This window comes from Siniperca chuatsi, linkage group LG6, assembly GCF_020085105.1.
Source record: "Siniperca chuatsi isolate FFG_IHB_CAS linkage group LG6, ASM2008510v1, whole genome shotgun sequence".
Lineage (NCBI taxonomy): Eukaryota > Metazoa > Chordata > Actinopteri > Centrarchiformes > Sinipercidae > Siniperca > Siniperca chuatsi.
This window is the reverse complement of record NC_058047.1, coordinates 8,313,709-8,329,544: the sequence shown is the minus strand read 5'-3', so window position 1 is coordinate 8,329,544 and position 15,836 is coordinate 8,313,709. Positions and strand designations below refer to the sequence as shown.

General features: G+C 40.5%; 1 protein-coding gene across 1 annotated transcript; it reads right to left on the bottom strand.

The window, feature by feature from the left end:
* Window positions 1–5,831: 5,831 nt before the first annotated feature.
* On the bottom strand, window positions 5,832–14,828 carry pgm1 (phosphoglucomutase 1). Its single transcript, XM_044200062.1, has 11 exons — window positions 14,484–14,828; window positions 12,213–12,375; window positions 11,846–11,989; window positions 11,392–11,517; window positions 10,934–11,124; window positions 10,045–10,199; window positions 9,815–9,930; window positions 9,571–9,706; window positions 8,920–9,103; window positions 8,336–8,470; window positions 5,832–6,509 (listed from the first exon to the last, which is right to left on the bottom strand). Exons 1-11 carry the CDS (start codon window positions 14,727–14,729, stop codon window positions 6,420–6,422), a joined length of 1,686 nt encoding a protein of 561 aa, XP_044055997.1. The 5' UTR covers window positions 14,730–14,828; the 3' UTR covers window positions 5,832–6,419.
* Between the last annotated feature and the right edge of the window lie 1,008 nt (window positions 14,829–15,836).

Below are 15,836 nucleotides of genomic sequence, written 5' to 3'. Positions count from 1 at the left end.
TTTTGGTCAATAGGCTTCTGTGTTGGTTCAATTCCTGTATTACTGTGTATTGTATGTCAACACATCTTTGCAGTGTCCCTGGTCTACCGTTACTTGAGTGGTTGAGGAAATTAAGAATATGGTGATTATGAGAGTTGAGGGATACTAAGCAGAAGGTTGCCATAGTTGCCAAAGCTCTGATCAAAACCAGGACTGCGGTCAATTCAAGCAATTCAACATGTAAACAGAGACTGCAGTTTTGCTAATGATGATTGAGCATTCAGTCTCAGTTTAATAGGTTGGACATAATTCTTTCATGCCAGAGGTTCTGATTTTGAAAAAGTGGAATTTTTAAGAATATAATTCTTCTTCATTTAATTGAATTGTAAGTGAAATGGGCCGGGCATTGAAATATGTACACTCTTAGCTCTAACGGCTTAAAACTGCAGTCTGCAACTTCAAGGACTTTAAGTGGTTTGAGTGCCTATTTCTGGTGGATCTGTGCTTCTTTTGGACTGCAGAAAAAAAAGTGGCACACCAAAAGTGTGTGAGAATGCCTGTGTACGATTTCACATAACATTTCAATCAACACAACAAAGGGCTTTTGTGCTCCAGTGATATCACGCGGAGAGCAAATTCAAACAAAATAACTAAATAACTGTCAAACCAAATGAACCTGGGCATGACTGATTACAGTTTGGAGAAATGTGTGAGGTGATGTACGTCATATGTCAGCTGTGTTTCTTACTGAAGCGCCCTTTTAAATTTGCTGTTCAAGCAGCCAAATAAATTTAACTTAAGCTGTGTTTAGGTGGTTTTCTCTGTAATAAGGACCCTCAGAAGAGTGGAAGGGGTTTTTCGCAGGGGGAAGACCTCACCACTGGGCCGATCAAGTAGCGAGATTATTTCTGACATTGGCCTGTTTTTCCTCCTTGATGTCTATCGACTTCATTTTGCCTAAAGTAGGATATGATTATTAAAATTGCAACCATGCATGGTGAAAGTCATCTAACTTTCATGGTGGAGTGGATTAGGGTTCTGAAGGTCTCTTTGAAGAGCAGATCCCTGAGAGGCTTTCTCCAGCGGCCACAGCATATGGACAGAGAGGCCCTTTGTAACAAAGCTGGCAATGATGTCTGAGTCAATAAAAAAGAATGAAGGGATGAGGGTGATGATGGCCTTTCAAAAATATCTGCCACATCTTCTCAGTATTTTTTATGTCTCTCCCCTCTTTTCCTTCACATCCTCAGATGACTAATAATTTGTGCTTTCATATGACTTTCCTTGCGTCTGAAAATGTGCTAGCATTTTGCACATTCTTCAATCAGCGGATAACTCAAGACAGTGTCTGTCCCTGTTTAGACATCATTAAATGGTTGACAGACAATATTGGCCTCACTGCATCCTTTGCATCCCCCCTGACGCCTGTCTAAACCCCATCTCCGTCAAAACCAGGGTTTAACTCTGTGCTTCATATTGCATTTCCTTGGTTTACTTTTCAAATACTCTATTCCCAGGAGGTGTCTTTTGGAACATACTGCAGTCAGTGCTAATATACAACAAATGCAGGATGGAGGGATCTTTTCCAGGCCAATACTGTAGTCTCCCTGCATTAAAAGAGAGTGAAATCTTCACCGCGAGCAGGCAACACTTATGTGTTACAGATACAGTTTTACAGAACAAACAACACTGCAAAAGCATCCAATTTCCTGAGATTTATTTCAGAAACCTTTTCAAGAAAATAGGTAAATGTATACACTGATGCTAAAGCAACTTTATATTCTCCCATTCTCAGCCTCCAAATATGTGAACTTTCAGGCAGCAGAACAGTAATTGCTTGCAGTTGAACACATGTAACACACAATATATTGCTGGGTTTGATTTGATTGTGTACTACATTTTCCTAATTTTGTTTGTATTGTTAGTGCAGCACATATGGAATGGGGATAAATAAGGCGATGAGAGAACAGCTTTTTTGTTTTAAGGTTAAATCAGGCTGAAAGAGGACAAAAACACATTGCACTGTTGCCTGTCTACAGTATACAATATATTTTAACATGTTGAGTATTTCTGCTACAGTATAAAGCCTCAATATCCAGTTTCAAATCCTAAAAAAGGTCCAGATAGTCTCTTCATCACACACACACTTCGGAGGACAATGGGCCATAGAAGTATGATGTTTCCTGAAGTATTTCTCTTCTTATTGACTAAATGCCAGAAGAAGAATGGATGAGAGAAAACGGAGCGGCCTGTAGACGCAAGCCAGCCTCTACTCCACAACGCTTGGTTCAACTGTATGGTCAGAAATGTTCCAAGTCATCTCCTCCCGTTGCTGAACAGTTTTTATGGCCTCACACATCATCCTGTACACTTCGGCTCCAGACCCAGAAAACTGAGAGTGTTAAGATGGAGATGACTCATGTGGAGCCTCTACACCTATTAAGGCCTGGGTTTTTGGGATTGTCTGAGACTTTGCTAACCTCACACACCCTGTCAAAGCTAATTCACATCCAGTGGACAAGCTAAAGGTGATATCTTGTTTTAACAAGACAGACTAGTTTAAGTTTTTCATTTTCTACTTTTGGCTTAACATCATTCAAGTTTACAAATAGCACACGGAAAGTCCAAAAACAAGCAGATTGTAAATTTTGTGGCATTTGCTGGTATAGTAAAATGAATTTCTGATTTTCATGTTACAAGCCCAGTAGGAAGGCCGCAAATGAACATTTTGGAGGGAAAACAAAAAAGTGGTTTCAAGGAGGTATTGTATAATTTGAAGTGGACATGATGAATTTATGTACAGACAAGTACGTAGTTAGAAAAAACACATTCTGCTATTGCACTTCATACATGGGATCTACTATTTTAATTGATTTTAATTGGTACTATGCAAGTGCCCAATCAGTGTTAGGCATGAGGTAGATTTTTGGTTGGATACTTTCAAAATCTAGCTGTCTCTTGCTAGTTTAACGTTACCTGCCCTAGCTATAAAGTTAATTTAATGTTAACGAACATTAACGGTACTGTAATAATTAACGTTAGATTAGTTTTTCATTAAGGAATAGTGTATTTTGCTATTTCACATCCAATAATTACATTACAGTTACTCTGAATTTTTGGGTGGTTAGCTTGTTTGTTGTCTTATCGGGAGTTGGTTGGGAGGGCTGACATCTGTTTCGCCCCTGTGCGTTCACTGATCCTGGATGCGTTTGTTAGCTTGGCACAAGGGGGTTGGACCTCCACCAAAAAAAGTAGGACTATGTCTTCCGGTAAACCCAAAGTTGTCTTATTTACATGTGATGTCTACTTAGGTGGTTAGCTAGCCACCGCTACGTCCAGAAAGTTGTTTTTTCTTTCGGCGCGCTAGTTCGGTTACCAGGCAACCTGACTGGCTGCTTGATGATGTGTCGCGTTCCATTTCAGATTTCAGTTGATACTGAAGAACGAGCTGGGCTGAGCAACGGAAAAAGTAATGTAACTAACTACTTCCAGTGTTGCTTCATTAGTAATGTTAACTTTGCAACGAGCAATAAGTAAAATATAAGGTCTATATTGCTCAACTGGAAAACAACAATGGGAACAAATCCGATTAAATATGTGGCATAGGAGGATTTGGGAATCCTAGCTTTGGCTCTCATCAAACAAAGAACATGTGTTGCAGTAATTTGGTAAAGTGTAACTGTGTTTGGTAATATGCACCACTAAAGCACAATATCAACATGATAACGGCCTACAGGTGGTGGGTCCTGCATGAAGAGTATTTAAGAGGGGCCCTGGGTGGAAAAACTAGTTTTAAGACCAGCTGATACTGTGCGTACATGATACATAATCCTAAATAAATTAGTGTTTAATCAAATCACCACACAGCAAACTTGGAGCCATTTGATATTCCAGGCTAGGAATATTGTACACAATGCACAGAGTGCACGAGGTTATATTGACCACGACAACCATAATAACTTCCTGGAGAACAATGTTGTAATCCTGGTAACATAGTGTACTATCCTCATTGGTAGCTTCCTAAAGACAACACAAAAAATGACGGCCATTTAAAGTTCTCGAGTGATGACATTAAATGGGAATTGAATTATTTGTTTTGGAAGAGACAGACTGGAATAAAATAATTTAATGTAGTTAGGTGTTATGGAAGCTTCACTTTTCCAAACTCTAATACTGTATCACTTGACACAGAAAATTGTGCATATGCGAAGGTAAAGACTAACAGCAAGAACCAGAAGAGTAAACCTGATTGCACAGTGCAGAACCACAGCCTATGCTTTCCTTAATCCTTATTTGAGGACTTTGAGAATGATGCCTTTGTCCGCCGCGTTGCCCTCTTCTTGCAGGAGAGCAATGAGCAGGCCACTCTAAAAACACAAGGCTCTATGCCAGCTCCAGAGAAAGCCATTTGGACATCTAATAGCTGTGGACCAGGCCAACTTAATGTAAGCCTTATTGTGATTACCTGATGTAATGACAGCCAATCCAAATACAGCCTGTAAACCATTACGAGCCAAACAAGAGGACCACATTATGTATTGCACCATGTCAGCCTGACAGGGTCTGAACAATGCAGCATGAAAAAGTTTCCACCCTGTTATTGTGACTCCCAAGGGAACAGAAAGGAACTGTTTAGGGCAGTTATACATCCCAAATGCCATAGACTGTACCTTTGAAGCCCTATCCTCAATCTTATGTAAACACAGATAAAAGATTTTTAACATTTATTTGAATTTTGCTTAATAGTCGACAGTGCCGTTTTAAATGTGTGTCTCAAAGCTTGTGTCAGTAAAATTACAGGAAAGGTAAAATAGCAGTGACGTAACTTCGTCATACACCAGACTTTTCAAATATCTGCAAGAAAATACAACTTGAATGGTCAATTAGTTCCAGCTCAGGAACTTTTACTATTTACCATGTGTTTTGGGGGGAATCAGTGCAAACAGGTAGAGCTGATTGTGTTGGTCAGTATGAATGACATTTACATACATGACAGAAATTGTGAAAATGTGCCATCTGTGATTGAGCTCAATTTTCCTGGTTCATGTTCAGAAACATGTAGTGTTCCCTGTGCTGTGCGTGGGTGCACCTGATTTTCCACCCTCACCCCTGTTAACTAAATTGTGGCCAATTTACGTCCAGATATGGTAGTTGTGTGAAGAAAAAGCTGACACCAATCCAGTACCTGTAGAGTCTCAAATAGTCTAAGCTGCTTCAAACATCATTCACTCGATTCCCTTGTGTAAAACTACATTTCAAAGCATGAAAAATCTGTTTCAGCTCTTGTCTGTTTGTCTTTAGATACAGCCTGTGGGATCCCCCGACCTCCTGACACTTTATAACTCTAATCGTTAATCAGGATTACAGTGACTATCTCATTACACAAGAAGACATGCGAGGGAGGGAGAGAATTCATCAATTTATGCTTCTCTGCTTGCCTCAGGAATGTCTTTGGAGAGGCATTTACTTTTTTGAAAAGCACCTTATTCTCCTTGAGGTTTGTCCTAAGACTTGGCTCACTCGCTGCAGGACAGGATCTTTGCGTTTATCTAGAATAATTTCCAGGCTGAAAAGAAGCGATCATTAATACCACCACACACACACTCTTGTTTCAGTCTCTTTTGTGAATGCTCACTTTTCTAAACCCAGGTCTGCTAAGGCAATTAAAGCTGGCGAACACTTAGTCAAGCACCAGCTGGTTTCTTGAAGGAAAGGTACAGTATCTATAAATACTTGGGAGTATTGTGTGTTTATGTGTCTATGACAGACATCTGCATATGAATTAAATGTATTAAATATTGTGCAACCAATTAAAAAAGACCAAAAACTGATTTAAAACATGACCACAGTACTTTTATGTAAGGTTATTTTATTAATGGTGTTGGTTCTCAAGGCTTTAGCTGGGGGTCATGGTTCACATCGAGGCTATTTTGGTGATTTTAGAGAACAGAGGGAGGGGAAGGCACCAGGTCAGTAAGGGAAAAGTGGAGGGAGAGGGGTGAGGTTGCCCAAAATTGCTGATTTATAGTCAGTTTGGCCAGTTTCTCCATTTAATGATATAGTTCAGGAACAAATCTGGACATAACATAGTTAAACACGATTCCAGAAATGACATGAGGCACACTCCATTTAAGTTTTTCAGTCCACTTTTGAATCTTTAAATTTAGTTTTCCTTAAATCACATTAAGAAAATATGCCACACTCACTATAGACTAAACACTTAACAATGGGAGTGGATAACTTTCAATTTATGATAAATCAAGAGCTCCTCATGTATTTTCTTGTATTCAACTTGCATGGAGAGTTTCAGTTTTTCATCCAGCTCTGTTTCTAAGAGGGCCAGGAACTGAAGCCAAGACAGCATTTAAGGTCAGCGTCACCCCCGAGAGAGCGGAGGTATCCTGTTGCTGAGGGTGAGTGGAAGCAGTGTGGCAGGGGAATCATGTGATCACAGTGGGACCAGTGCGTCCAGTCCTCTCGTGGAGCTGAGAGATCTTCAGGGCGATGTCTACCAGGGGGGCCAGCATCACCTGCTCAAAGAGACAACACAAACACACAGATCATATGACTTCCTGTACCTCTAATACATTAATTTTCTTATAGCCTTGTATTGCCTGCAGGAGTTAAGATGTTTAATTAAGGGTCCTTTCTTTTTCTTTTACACTTAAAGGAATAGTTTGACATTTTGTGGAATACACTTATTCACTTTCTTGGTGAGAGTTAGTTGAGAAGATCGATACCACTCTCACATCTCTATGCTAAATATTAAGCTGGAGCCAGCAGCCGGTTAGCTTATCTTAGCACAAAGACTGGAAACCAGGGGAAATAGTTATTCTAGCTCTGTCCAAAGATGACCAAATCCACCAATCAACACATCTTAAGCGCACTAATTAACACGTTTTATCGTTTGTTTCATCCGTACAAGAACCAAAGTATAAAACTACTTCTTGGCCAGAAACAGTAATATCCAGATGGATGTGGAAACTGCTATGTTACTGCACTCAGCCAAGAAATAGTCCAGTAAATAACCCCATGTTAAACCACAACATTAAGTTTTTGTACGGATTACATAAACGATCAAAAAGGTATTAATTAGTGAGCTTTGGAGGTGCTGGTAGGCGGATTTTGTTACTATTAGACAGAGCTGGGCTAGCTGTTGGCCCGCTTCCAGTCTTTATGCTAAACTAAACTAAATGGCTGCTTCATGTTTACTGTACAGACACGAGAGTGGAATGTTCTTGCGTAACTCTCGGCAAGAAAGCAAATACGTGTACTTCTCAGAGTGTGAAACTTCCTTTAATGTAAAAAAATCACTCAATAAAGAGCTTCAGTAAAATGCTTTATATAAATGAAGCAATCATGTGAAGGAGCTGGTCATGCATTTCCTTTGAGCTGGCAGCTAAACTGAGTTTCAAACCTGTGAGAACAAATGTTGACTATCCTGGCCCAACATGAGCTCTGCCAGAATAAAATTATTTTCTGCTAGTTATTCTCAACTTTAAGAAGGTTTACACTATACACTTTACACAATATAATGACCATATTTCACACACCAAAGCGAACCAGGAAAGAGAATATTCTGTATTCACACAAGTATTCTGCTGTTGGCAGAAATGTGAAATGTTTGTTGTGAACTGCTTCCTCTTCCCTTCAAAACCTTCCTATATGTAAGTTAACGCTCTTGGTTTGCAAATCAAACCTACCCAAAGTCAGCCAACTGAACCATTAACCCACTGACCATTTATCTGTTAAGTTCAGATTCTGAAGCAATATGTTTCTGCTTATCTGTTCATTCATGGTGTGTAAGCACTGAAGAAGATAAAAAGCTTGAGTAGAACTTTTATTCACTTTTTTAGTCTTGTCTCACTTTCTTCTTCTACATCACCTCTCTGTCCACACCAATCAAAGCGACTTTATGAAGTGTCTAGTTGGAACTCAGTCTTTATTTTCCCCCTGTGCTATGTTTCCCTCTCTTCATACAGGCCCTGATAAGCTGCCATAACTCAAGACTTGGCCAAACATCTCCATCATCTCCCATGTTGAATACAAGCTCTGGAACTCGTTTTTTGGAGAGCTCCACCCAGTGCAAGCTGGCTGTCCTGCAGGTTACAGATCATTCTGACCAGCCTGAAGGGTTTGGGGGCCCATGTCACGCCACCAAGGTTACAGCTGTCAGACTATATTCATATCCTTACTCTCCGTTCTTTTCTGTGATATTTCATATATGAAAATATTCAAGAGAAAAGAAAAACCGGTCCTGGTTCCATGAATGTTTATTTTCCTATGTGATGACTTCATTGTCTAGGCTTTCTCTCAATGGATCTAGCTGGCTGGAATTACTCCTTATTGTCCTGACCTGTGGATCCTGGTAAATCTTCTGGGGGTCCTTCTCATAGCTGTCTATGTAGAGCCTGATGGTTGCTCCCGCGCTGCCTGTACCGCTGAGACGGAAAATAATCCTGGAACCATCAGAGAAGATGATCCTGAGGCCCTGAGAGAGTGAGAGAGAAAGACAGGGGAGAGATTATGATAAATGAAAACATATGGATTCTTATGTATTCAGTGAATTTTGAATTAGATTGATACAATTAATTAACTATTTTAACCATAGTGGGATTGCTTCAAAATATTAAGGTTTAATATATAATTAATAAACTAGTTCACTGATTGGATTACACAGTCTATGGATTGGATACATTCATGTTTTTAGAAAAACACTTCTGCTCTTTCACTTCAAAGTGTGCAGATGCATAGTGTGACTTCCTCCATAGCTCAAATCAAAGTGAACAGAAAAAACACCCTTCAAATATGAGCTTGAGCACAACACTGTAAAAACCACTTACAGATTACATTACTTAGATGAAGTAATGGACTACATCTGATGATAGATGGAAAACAGACAGAACAAATTTGAATGGGCTCTGCCTTGCAGCCTCTCACCTGGTTTTTGGACACACTTCCGTCCACAGGGTCTGTGTAGGCAAAGTTGTCAGAGACAGCCACCTCATAAGTCTTGTCACCCGATGAGAACTTCTTTCCTACGAAGGATGGGTCGAACATTGCTGTCTCCAGATCCTTGACCATCTTGTTGGCAGCATCTGAGTCGACCTCCTCATAGTCATACCTGGATGTGAAGTTGGACTTGGTTGATGCAAAAATATAAAAATATAAATATATAATATAATCTGCTGTCTATCTGGCATCAGACAATTGGGGAATTTTGGTCATAAGATAATCGCTTTAACTTTTTTATTTTTTTATTTGAAGGGATAGGAGTGATGGCTTTGTTATTACTTTAAGATTTTCCCTATTTGCAAAACTGGAAAAAATATCATTTGGTCACAATAATCACAGGAAAACCTGAAACTTCTAAAAAGAGAGTCTTAAGACAGCTATATGAATCTCTGGGCTTTCATGTGCTGCAGTTCTCTTATTTACCACTAGAAGGTGCCAGAGTACCATTTGAGCAACTGACATCTCTGCATCATCCCAGTACTCACAACTGTTTCAACCAAACAAAGTGGCACCAACAATGATTAAAAAAAAAAAAAAAAAAAAAAAAAAAAAAATTCTACAGGGATCATTCCTGACCTGGTGAAAAAATTCCTGCCAAACTTCTGCCAGTGATCCTTCATGATCTCTTCCACGCTCTGTTTCCTGGTGGCTAAGATTGACAACCATGCAAGCACCGCCCACAAGCCATCCTTCTCACGGATATGATCTGAGCCTGGTTGGTTAGCAGAGGGAGAAAGGAGGGAATGAGTGACTGAGTGAATGAGAGGCTGGTTTCATTTACTGGAGTTCTGACTACATAAATAGGATGACATTCACTCACCTGTGCCGAAGCTCTCCTCTCCACAAAGTGAAAGTTTGCCAGCATCCATCAGATTTCCAAAGAACTTCCAGCCAGTTGGAGTCTCGTACAGCTGCATCTGCAGAGCTTTAGCCACACTGGAACAGATTGGCACACACAATAAACCACATAAGAAAAAGTTGATCTGTAACTTTTTCAATTTACCCAATAAGGAACACTTTAGATTAGCTGTTTTGTTGTGTGGTTTTTACTTGTCCAGGGCTCCACTGGTGGGCATACTGCGGGCCAGTCCTTTGACACCAGTCTTCTGGAAGTAAGGGATGCTGGTAATGTTGGCAGCGATGACAGCCACTGAGTCTGAGGGGTTCACGAAAAAGCCGTGTTTACCCAGCACCATGTTACGGTCCTGTAGATAGGGAAAGTGCCACAAACAGGGGTCAACTGTCACAAATAGACAGGATTTGTGACATTTAAGAATTTGTTTCCTGAGCTGTAGTAAATGGTTGTTAATTGGCAACAGGAAAAGTTTAGTAACAGCCCTTCTGAGGTTTTCTTGTGGAAGATGAGTTCCTATGGATGATGTTTACACCTGACTCCACAAGAGAGATAACTCCCTCAAAGGGGTATCTCAAAAACTAAAACAAACCATTTTTGTACCAATATTTCTTATGTCTCATTATGAGTTTTGAAGGTAGCAGGAGGATGACAAATTGACTAAGTATGGCTTAAGGATTTCAGCATATTTTCTTATCATATTACCAATCCTGTTATATATTAAAATGTGGTCTGTTCCTTTCACGAAAGATGAGAAAAGTGTCTGGGGGAAAACTAGAGAAATACAGCTAACTAAAAACATTCATTGTCCTCATGAAATGCTGTGCCAAAGTCAAAATGAGTTCAATTCAGTCTCACCCCAGGACCCAGGACCATTATTTTGGTTACGGACTCTGACTCTCTATTAAAAAGAAAAACTTTAAAAACTTAATAGACCAGAGTTTATTAAATTCATTTTATGTGAGCTGACATCATAGATTCAAATCCAGTTCAAGAACTTCACAACTCTGCTCTCACCTCTCCCCAATATACTGTCTGATTAAAAGGCTGTAAAATCATCTTCCCAGAGAAAAGAAGCTGACTTACACCATCACCATCAAAGGCAGCTCCAACGTCATATTCTCCTCCTTTCATGGCGTTGACCAGGTCGGCAGCGTAGGTCAAGTTGGGGTCAGGGTGGTGGCCCCCAAAGTCCTCCTGGGGGACACAGTTGACTGCAGAGTTGGCAGGAGAACCCAGCTCTTCACAGACTATTTTCTTCACATAAGGACCAACCACTGGAAGGAGAGACAGAATCTCTTGTAACCAATACACTTTGCTAAAAGTGTACAGGGAATAGTCTTTAGCATCTCTCTAAAGAGCCACATGCTATACAAAGTTGTTTATTGATTTTTGCTATTTGTAGCTAGTGTCTCCTGAAACTATCTAATCTATTTTCATTTAGGGACCCAGTTTCCACCATCTGAATTGTAGGTCCAGAACCAGTCTTTGCAATCTATTTTGCTTGTTACAAAAGTCTAAAGTTGTACTGTGCTGTTTCCTACCTCCGTGCATAGCATCCAGGCGGACATTAATGTGATTGGCTCCAGAGAGAAGCTCCTTCAGTGCCGCAAAGTCAAAGATGCCCCTTAGCATCTCAGCATAGGCCTCCACAGAGTCCACAATCTCCACTGAGACAAATAAACATGAAACAGAGCACAATTAAGATAGCAGTAGATGTCAGGATAAAATGTTTGGGTGGCTGACTAACTTTCATCACACAGTGGTCACGCTAGTTTTATGGATGTCACTAACTGCATTCATTCATTATTTCAGATGGCCAGATCATGTTTAAGAGCAGCGAAGAATCTGTCTATTAACATGACAAACCAAAATTTTCCACCATGTTGAAGGTCGTTGGTATTAATTTTCAAACCTGACAGCAAAGAAATTAATTAACTGTCATAAACTATTTCTCTTTCAGGTGAGATCAGGACTCTGCTCTCTATGCCACTATACCTGTGAAGGGCTTGAAAGTGTCCACTTCAAAGGTCTGTTTGCCAATTTTGGACAGATCCACTTTCAGTTCTGGACAGATGTGATACTCCTGCAGGCTTTTGCTGATCTCAAATATTTTGTTTGTGATACCCTCTGGAGCGGGACCTGGGGACAAAGTAAAAGGCTGGTTAGAAATGATGTACTGACAGATATACTGTGATGAAAATACAGATGTGGCCAAAAAGCGGAAAACTGTGTTCTTGAAATGACTCCATGCACATTTCTCCTCATTGCTTGCAGTGCAACATAGTAGGCAGAAGTCCCTTCGGTCTGTTGGCTCATGTAACAACTGACGCTTACTAGACTGCACAATGCAGTCTCCACTCACCTCCACTGGAGATGTTGTACTTAATGCCAAAGTCTCCATTGGGGCCTCCGGGGTTGTGGCTGGCTGTGAGGATAATGCCACCAACTGCCTTTATCTTGCGGATCACACAGGAGACTGCTGGGGTGGACATGATGCCATTCTGACCAATCACCAGATGACCAATCTGCAGGAGGCAACATAAATACACAGGGACACACAGATTAATGCACACATGCATACACACACACACACACACACACACACACACACACACACACACACACACACACACACACACAGGGGTGAAGAGTGCAAGTTTAAGCGCAGGTAAATGCTGACTAAATGTTTGGGGATAGTATGTAAAAATGTACTGATTTTGATTAAGGCTCTACACATTCTGCTTGGCGTTAGTGAACTGACACTTCTTTCTCACAAAGCCTTTCTCTCGTCTCATTCCTTGACATTGGCTATGGCTTAACATTGATGACAGCACAAATGATATCATCATCGTTACCTTGGTTGCAGTCACTGTGGAAGTCTGTAAATCAGAGTGCATGCTATAATTGAGATACTGACAAAATCTCATGTTAACCTTCAATAATTATGTCATTGCTACCAATGTCAACATGTCAAAATGTTGCCAAATGATTTAATGATGTCATTGCTTCATATTCTTCTAATCTATCTAGTGTTTTTCTGAAGTGTTAAATTACTTACTGAATAAGTACATCGTGTAGATTATTATTTTTAAAATCGTGTCACTATCTCAGTCCAGGAATTCCTATTTAAACATGCAATGGTTTGCTTTGTGTAAACATATGAACACAAGTTCCCCTGTCTGTGCACTTTTGGCAATGGCAGTTTCTCCACCGCTTCATTTCCTAACATCAACCACTTCTGTAGTGCTGTACTGCTTTGTGCAACTTAAAATCAACAAGCATCACTGGCAAACCCTGCATTTACCAACTGTGCTTAGCAGTAGCTACAAAAGAGACAAGAGTAGCCATCTCATGAGAGAGAAGGTCACAGATTCAGTCTAGACAGCAACCATAATGTCCTGTCCAAATATGATGAGACTTCCTTATGCTTGCAACGGAGTGTATTACACATGGGATAAGGACACAGGATGGTAAAATGTCAAATGAAACGCAAACGTACTATTTATTTATTTCTGCACTTGACCGTGCAGTTCCCATCTATGCTACAGACATATGCAGCAACGTGATTGGCTGCACGTCGTCACGCCCCCCCCCGCTTCTCTCTAGTCGTTTCAGTAACATCAGAGTGAAGGCAGCCAGTGGCATCTCTCCACAGCTCATTATGAAACAGCACAACGTTAGGGTATAATGCTTCCTTTTGCAACACTCAACCCTGTTTTTGCTCATTTGTAGAATTGTGCATGACTAAACCTAAGTGATTTTTCTCGAAATCCACACAAAAAGGTTAACGGTCACGCTAAAGCAAAGAAGTTCCCGTTTAGTGTCAGTATGTAGCGTTAAATGTCAAAGGTAATCGTTTGATATCCAAGTGGCCTCCTTCATGCACTTCATCTCAAAGACCACCGCGGTCAAGCTGGCATCGGAGACAGTGCAGGCAAACCCACACCTGTCACCTGTCTCTTTAACATAACTTGAAGGGTGCACTGACTGCTCTGGACCTTATGAGACTCGTCGAGTAACGTTAGTTTTAATGAAGACAATCTTAGTGAAATTAAAGCAAATATCTAATATCAAAGCATGACATGTAGAGGCAGGAATGCCATCATTGCTCCAACAGTGTTCCTTGCTATACCACAGGAAAGTAGGAAAGTTTGCAAGACCATGTAATTAATTGAAGGTCACCATTATAATACTTTTATAACAAAACATCACTTAAATTGTTAAGGTTAATTAGTTGACTGAATATGTTTGAACCATTAGCAAAACCTTGAATAGGGCTAATGTTGACCGCACAACTAACGTAAACGTTAACTTAACAATATCTTACGCTTACAATGCATGTTATTAGTACTTTCGTTACAAATAACCCATCGTTACTGTTAGCAATAAGTCACTCGACATGTAGGTAGTTAAATAAGTAGCTACACTAGTCTACAAAATATCCCAGTGTAGATAAAAACTGCACAGAGGACTAATTTGACAGCTAGCTTGACGTTAATTTGCTAACTGACATGCTATTCAGAAGGAGTCTGTCGGGCAGTTGGTGTTTTCTTAGCTAGCTTAGCTAGCTTTGCTAACGTTACACACAGAGGGGGAGCAGCAAAGGTGGACAATATTTCCTTCTCCTACTGACCCCGTTGGCAGCAGCAATCTGAACGATCAACTGAATCGCGTCTTTCATGAAAAACCTCCCATCTCCTCCCACCACCACAGTGGCAGCCTGGCGCTCGGCAGGCTCGATGACAGAGATAATGCTCTGGATGAAGTTTTCCGCATAGTGCTGGTTCTGTTGAAACACCGTCACCCTCTTCCTCAGACCGCTCGTCCCGGGCTTCTGGTCCGCGTACGGCTTGGTCTTCACTGTCGTTATTTTCACCATTTTTGACCCCCAATGAGCACCCGTGTGATCCGCAATGTGGCCCGAAGAGGAGGCGACTGCAGTGGGAGAGCAGCCACACGTACACACCGGTGACCGGACAACCCCATAGACACGCCTTCTCAGTTTAAAGGGCAAGCAGAGACCATGGAGGATTTCTTCACACTCAACAATAGGAAGGTTTGAGAGATAATTGTAGTTTCCCGTAATTTTGTATCCATACTTGGGTATTGTAAATAAATAAATACATTTTTTTTCAGTATGGTAACCTAATGGTGCACAGGGCCATAGCCAGGATTTTAGAAATACTAAGGTCATGTCCCCCTCTAACCCTCCTCACCACCCTCAGATGATGTTTTAAAAGTATTTTTCTGGCAGTTTTCTCTGTGTTTGACAAGAAATAGAAGAGAAGTGAAAAGAAATGAGGGGAAAGAGTGACTTTAGCCCTGCTTGAAAAAACACGGCCCGTGCACGTTCATTTGAATGAGGCCAGTCAGTCGATGCCAATGCAGAGGGATGTGGCCAAACCCCCCCCAAAAAACACAGGCTCATCTGGCAAAAAAAGTCAAACCTGGCTCAACTTTTGCTGGACCAAAACACAACGTCGTCAGGCAACACACTGCGGTGGCCGATCAAATACGTGCAAGCACACATTCCTGGTAAATAACTAACATGAACGCCATATTTCTACTGTTTACCTCACAATCGTCGTGCTGACGATAAAATAATTACCACAGTGATAACTATCCGGATCTGTAAAATCCTGTCTTAGAGTATTATAAATTGCTGTGTAATGTTTTGGAATCTGATAAGCCTTCAAACTCATGGATCTGTTACTCTAATTGGACTTCCTCGATCATTTTTCATTTTTCTCACCCCAAACCTTAGATAATTTTGACCAGAAACCCAAAACAAGGTCTCTCTCTCTTTTTGGTAATTATTTAAATTTTTAAAAAAGTTTTTATATATTCAGTTAACTGTTCAATTGTATTTTGTGTAAATTTTGTTTCCCAACATGAAGGTTGAAATGGTGTTTAAAAGCCTTGATAAAATTCTGGGGAGAAATACTGAAACCTTTGCTTATGTATTTATAGTTTTGTTTGCCTAAAA